General features: G+C 38.2%; 1 protein-coding gene across 1 annotated transcript; it reads left to right on the top strand.

Annotated features, from left to right (window-relative positions):
• Positions 1 to 1,488: 1,488 nt before the first annotated feature.
• Positions 1,489 to 4,381, top strand: RPA3 (replication protein A3, 14kDa; the record flags this gene model as incomplete). Its single annotated transcript, XM_009084264.1, has 3 exons — positions 1,489 to 1,563; positions 3,705 to 3,813; positions 4,299 to 4,381. Coding segments are annotated over 3 exons (267 nt in total), but the record flags the coding sequence as incomplete, so codon positions are not given.
• Positions 4,382 to 5,067: the final 686 nt, after the last annotated feature.

Below are 5,067 nucleotides of genomic sequence, written 5' to 3' on the forward strand. Positions count from 1 at the left end.
TGCGGGGATGGCTCTCTCCTGTAGATATTCATCCCACTGGAATGTCTCTCTGTTGTATATTCATCCCAGTGGAATGTCTCTCTACTGTAGGTTCACCCTACTGGGATGTCTCTCTATGTATATTCATCCCACTGGGATGTCTCTCTACTGTAGATTCACCCTACTGTGGTGTCTCTGTTTTGTAGATGGGGTGGGATGGACTGGGATCTCTTTCTCTTACTCTGTTCGTTGTTTACAGTGTAATGTATCCCACTGCTTGTATTTGCTTTATTGTAATTTCACTTTTTCCTCCCTTTTTAAAAAATTGATTTTAGAATTAGAAAAAACTCCAACAAGAATATGGTAGCCTCAAAAGGTTTTTGAGCTGACATTTCTATGTCCTTTTAGCATTCCAGTCAACTTCATAGATAGCTTGAATCGTAGCATTCCACTTCATAGATAGCTTGAATCGGTCTTTTAAAAAAATCAGTATATTTTAAAATGAAGCAATTCATCCATACTGGGATGCCTTTCTTTTGTAGATTCATCCTACTGGGTTGTCTTAACTCTGTTTGTTGTTTGCAGTGTAATGTATCCCATTGCTTGTATTTGCTTTATTGTAATTTCACTTTTTCCTCCCTTTTTAAAAATTTGAGTTTATAATTAGAAAAAACTCCAACAGGAATATGGTAGCCTCAAAAGGTTTTTGAGCTGACATTTCTATGTCCTTTTAGCATTCCAGTCAACTTCATACATGGCTTGATTCAGTCTTTTAAAAAATCAATATATTTTAAAATTAAGCAATTCATCCATACTGGGATGCCTTTCTTTTGTAGATTCATCCTACTGGGTTGTCTTAACTCTGTTTGTTGTTTGCAGTGTAATGTATCCCACTGCTTGTATTTGCTTTATTGCAATTTCACTTTTTCCTCCCTTTTTTAAAAATTGATTTTATAATTAGTAAAAACCTCAACAAGAATATGGTATTCTCAAAAGGTTTTTGAGCTGACATTTCTGTGTCCTCTTAGAACACTCGTCACAGCATTCCAGTAAACTTCATAGATAACTTGAAGCAGTCTTTACAAAAAATATTGAAAAATGAAGCAATTTGTCCTTACTGGGATGCCTTTCTTTTGTAGATTCATCCTAATGGATTGTCTCTCTACTGTAGATTCATCCTACTGGGATGTCTTAACTCTGTTCGTTGTTTGCAGTGTAATATATCCCACTGCATGTATTGGCTTTATTGAAATTTCACGTTTTCCTCATTTTTAAAAAAAATTGATTAATTAAAAAGAAAACCCAACAAGAAAATGGGGTTCTCGAAAGGTTTTTGAGCTGACGTTTCTATGTCCTCTTAGAACACTTGTCATAGCATTCCAGTAAACTTCATAGATAGCTTGAAGCAGTCTTTCTTTAAAAAAAAGTATTAAAAAATGAAGCAATTCGTCCTTATTTGGATGCTTTTCTTTGATAGATTCATCCTACTGGGTTGTCTCTCTTTTGTAGATTCATCCTACTGGGAAGCTTTTTGTGCTTTCGGATGGAGTAGGAAGGCACACGACTGTGGAGCTGAGTGAACCTGTAAGTCAAAGGAATGCTTAGGAGATAATTGATGTTGCCTCTTAGAGGATACCAGAGGTTTTTTGTCTCTTCTGAGATCTATGCACAGAATCATAGAATTTTAGGGATTGGAATGGACCTTATAGACTATCCAGTCCCACCCTGCCTGCCATGGGCAGGGACACCTCCCACCAGACCAGGTTGCTCAAGGCTTCATCCATCCTGGCTTTGAGCACTACCAGGGTTGGGGCATTCACAGTCTCCTTGGGCAGCGTGTTCCAGTGTCTCACCACAGGAATGCATGCCTTCCATATTTTGGGTTTTCAGTGAAGAAAAAAAACAGATCTCTGTTTGTTTTCCTATTCCGCATGTATTTCGTTGCCTCTGTTTCTTGCACCTTTCAGCTAACTTGCAGTCTTCTTACTCATGAACTGCCTTGGTCTTCATCAATTTCAGCTGGTGTTAAGAGACAGAACTAATTCTTTGTCAGACACATCCCTGTCTGGCAATTTTCTCTTACTCTATTTGTTGTTTACAGTGTAATAAATTCCACTGCATAATATAATTAGCTTTATTGTCATTTCACTTTTTCCTCCCTTTTTAAAATTCCCTTTATAATTAAAATCCCCCGAGAATATGGTATTCTCAAAAGTCTCTTGAGCTGACATTTCTATATCCTCTTAGAACACTTGTCATAGAATTCCAGTAAACATAGATAGCTTGAAGCAGTCTTTCTTAAAAAAAAAAACCAAGGAATTAATGCAATAAGATATACTTAGAACTACTGCACAAAAGCACTGCTTCCTTTGTTGTCATGTGCCACTGAAGGAGTAACACCCTGGCATTCTCTTCTAGGTATGTTTTTTCCTCTAGCAAATGTTGTAGTTAAAGGATCATTTTCATTGTGATGGCAAATGCTGTAGCTTGACTGTTGTGTATCTTCACATCTTTTTCTCGGAACAAGTTGTTAAAAACTGAGAAGTCTTGCAGTTTCCATGTGAAATAATTGCACGTGGTACTCTCAGACTGTCAAGACAGAAGTCTCTTCTTGTCGAGGAAAAATGCAATTTAATCTGGCAAAGAGTTTTGTCTTATTGCTGACCTTAACTTCAAACTGCAAGAAAATGTCTTTCCTACAAGTTCTAATTGTCTTTTACCTTCTTCTTAAGTTAAAAAAATTCAGATGTTAGCGTCTGACCAACGATTCCACAACTTTTCGTAGCAGTGTAAATGATTGACTTCCATAAATGCATAGGTGCAGTGCTGGGCACTTCCATCTGTGTTCCTCTGCCCTAGGAGGAACTGGTTCATCTCTCTGCTTTGCCTGTCAATGGGGAAACTTCTGGATTTGCTAATCGAAATGTTTGCTAACTTTTCCCCCCTTTAATATGCTCCTTTGTTTGCGTGTGTGTAGTTCCTCCTTTCAATGGAGAAACTCAAAATTATGGGGAGGGAATCTATTCCAGGAGACTTACTAGAAAGTTAAAAGCAAGGGTTAGGTAGTGGTAAAACACTACTGAAATAATACTGCACTCTTAAAATTTGTGTCTTAAAAAAAGAAAAAAACATGTTCAAGCTATATGATTTTGGAGCAAAATATAATTTTTAGCCTTTTTTTCCCCTTGTTCAACCAAAGGCTTGTTAATGCCAGTGTCTTCATGTTCTGAACACTTACTGACAGATTGACTTCCAGTTATACCTCCTGAATCTGGAACACTGGAACTGCTCTCTGGCATGTGTGATACCTCCTTAGCTCTTACAGAGTTCTATAATTGACTCAGGTTTGAACGCAGGGCATGAAAATCTGGATTTTTCTGCTCTCTGTGTCCTAGATTAGTCTGTTCAGTGATTAAATGACACAGTTTTATATACTTATCAACTGGTATCTTCCCTCTGATGCTTCTTCATATGTTTTTGGGGTTTTTTGTGTTGGTACTGAATTGACTGTTACAAAACCTGTAAATCTGTGAGTGGCTCAAGACTTGCATTTTTGGGAGGGAAGGATTGGGACAGGGCCATTCAGAAGTACTGTATTGTTTGACATGGAACAGAATCAGTCATGAACAAGCCATCTGTTGTGGAAAGTTCCCAGCTGAAGTGCTGTGCAGTAGAGGCAACACCTAATTTAGTGTTACTCATTCCATCTTTGGTGTGTTTTCTAGCTAGAAGAGGAGATCTCAGGAATTATTGAAGTAGTGGGAAGAGTAACAAATCAGGCAAACATCATGTGTGTGTCATATGTCCAGTTCAGAGAAGATAAAAGTCCATTTGGTAAGTAAGAATATACATTATGACAAATTCATTTTAAGTTCTGAACTCTAGTAAGTAAGAAGGTAGAGCCTGATTACCTTTCCTTACAGACAAGGTGTTTCTTCAAGCTGCCAGATATAGAGCAGGGTGTGGAAAAGGAGAGTGACATGAGAGAAGTTCTGTACCAAATATAGTAGTTTACAGTTAAACTGTAGGGAGTGACTCAAGTCTAGATCGTTGCCATGGTCTGATCACTCCCCCACTCCTGACTGCATGGTTCTCACTTTGCCCTAGACCTTGTAAGAGTGTGCATCCAGCAGGCCTGAAAATAACCCTCCAGAAAACAAGCAATGCGTGGTGCTGCCTTGGGGAAAATAGAAGGTTGAGGGAGACTGGATTGTTTTAAAAATGTATATTGTTTTCAAATAAGCACTGCTTTAATGCTGTCATTGACATGTGGGGAATTCAGCTTATGCATCATAACCTTTTTCTTTGCCCTCTTTCAGATTTGGAAGTCTACAATGAAGCGCTAAAAATTATTCATGAATTCCCTGAATACTTTCCATGTGGTACTGGGAAGAACACTTGATTTTTCCAGAGGGAACAACAGTACCCTAGTTTCTCACCTGGCAGCATGGTAACAGTTCCATTTATTTCAACAAATATACCAAAAAAAGCTGCTGTTACATGTGCTGTGTATTGCCAGTGAGGAGTATTTTCTTTGCAAATGTATTTATTCAGCAAGGAGAACCCTCTTGTGGATGTCTCACTGTATATATTTAACCCTTTTGCATCCATGAGTGTCCTCTTCCATGATTAGATTGGCCAGAAACTGAAGTTTTATAGGCATCCTTTCATTCTTGGTAGAGGTTCTAGGATACTTACAGGAAACTTGTCCTGAAGACATTTAGTGGGGTTTTGATATACAGATTTTTTATTTCATTTCCTTTGATACAAATTTATCGAACGTGGGGGTGTATTTTCCATATTGAAAATGGTCTCTCTGCCAATAAAAAAGATTTCGCTACTTTTAACTGTTTGTGTCAGTATTACATGTTAGAGAACTCTTCTCAGTGATATATGGTGACTCTTATTTCACCTGACACAGTTAAGTTTAACAAAGTGGGGTACAAGGTACTTGCCTCTTGCACTGATGTTAAACTCTTGGAAGATGTCTAGTTGGGCTTGGGGATTTCAAGCACAGGTGGCATCCCATCACAGCCTTCATTCTTGGTGTGAGTCTAAGCAGCAGTACCAGGACTCAGCCATCTTGTC

The sequence above is a fragment of the Acanthisitta chloris genome, unplaced genomic scaffold (genome assembly GCF_000695815.1).
Source record: "Acanthisitta chloris isolate BGI_N310 unplaced genomic scaffold, ASM69581v1 scaffold3041, whole genome shotgun sequence".
Taxonomy (NCBI): Eukaryota; Metazoa; Chordata; class Aves; order Passeriformes; family Acanthisittidae; genus Acanthisitta; species Acanthisitta chloris.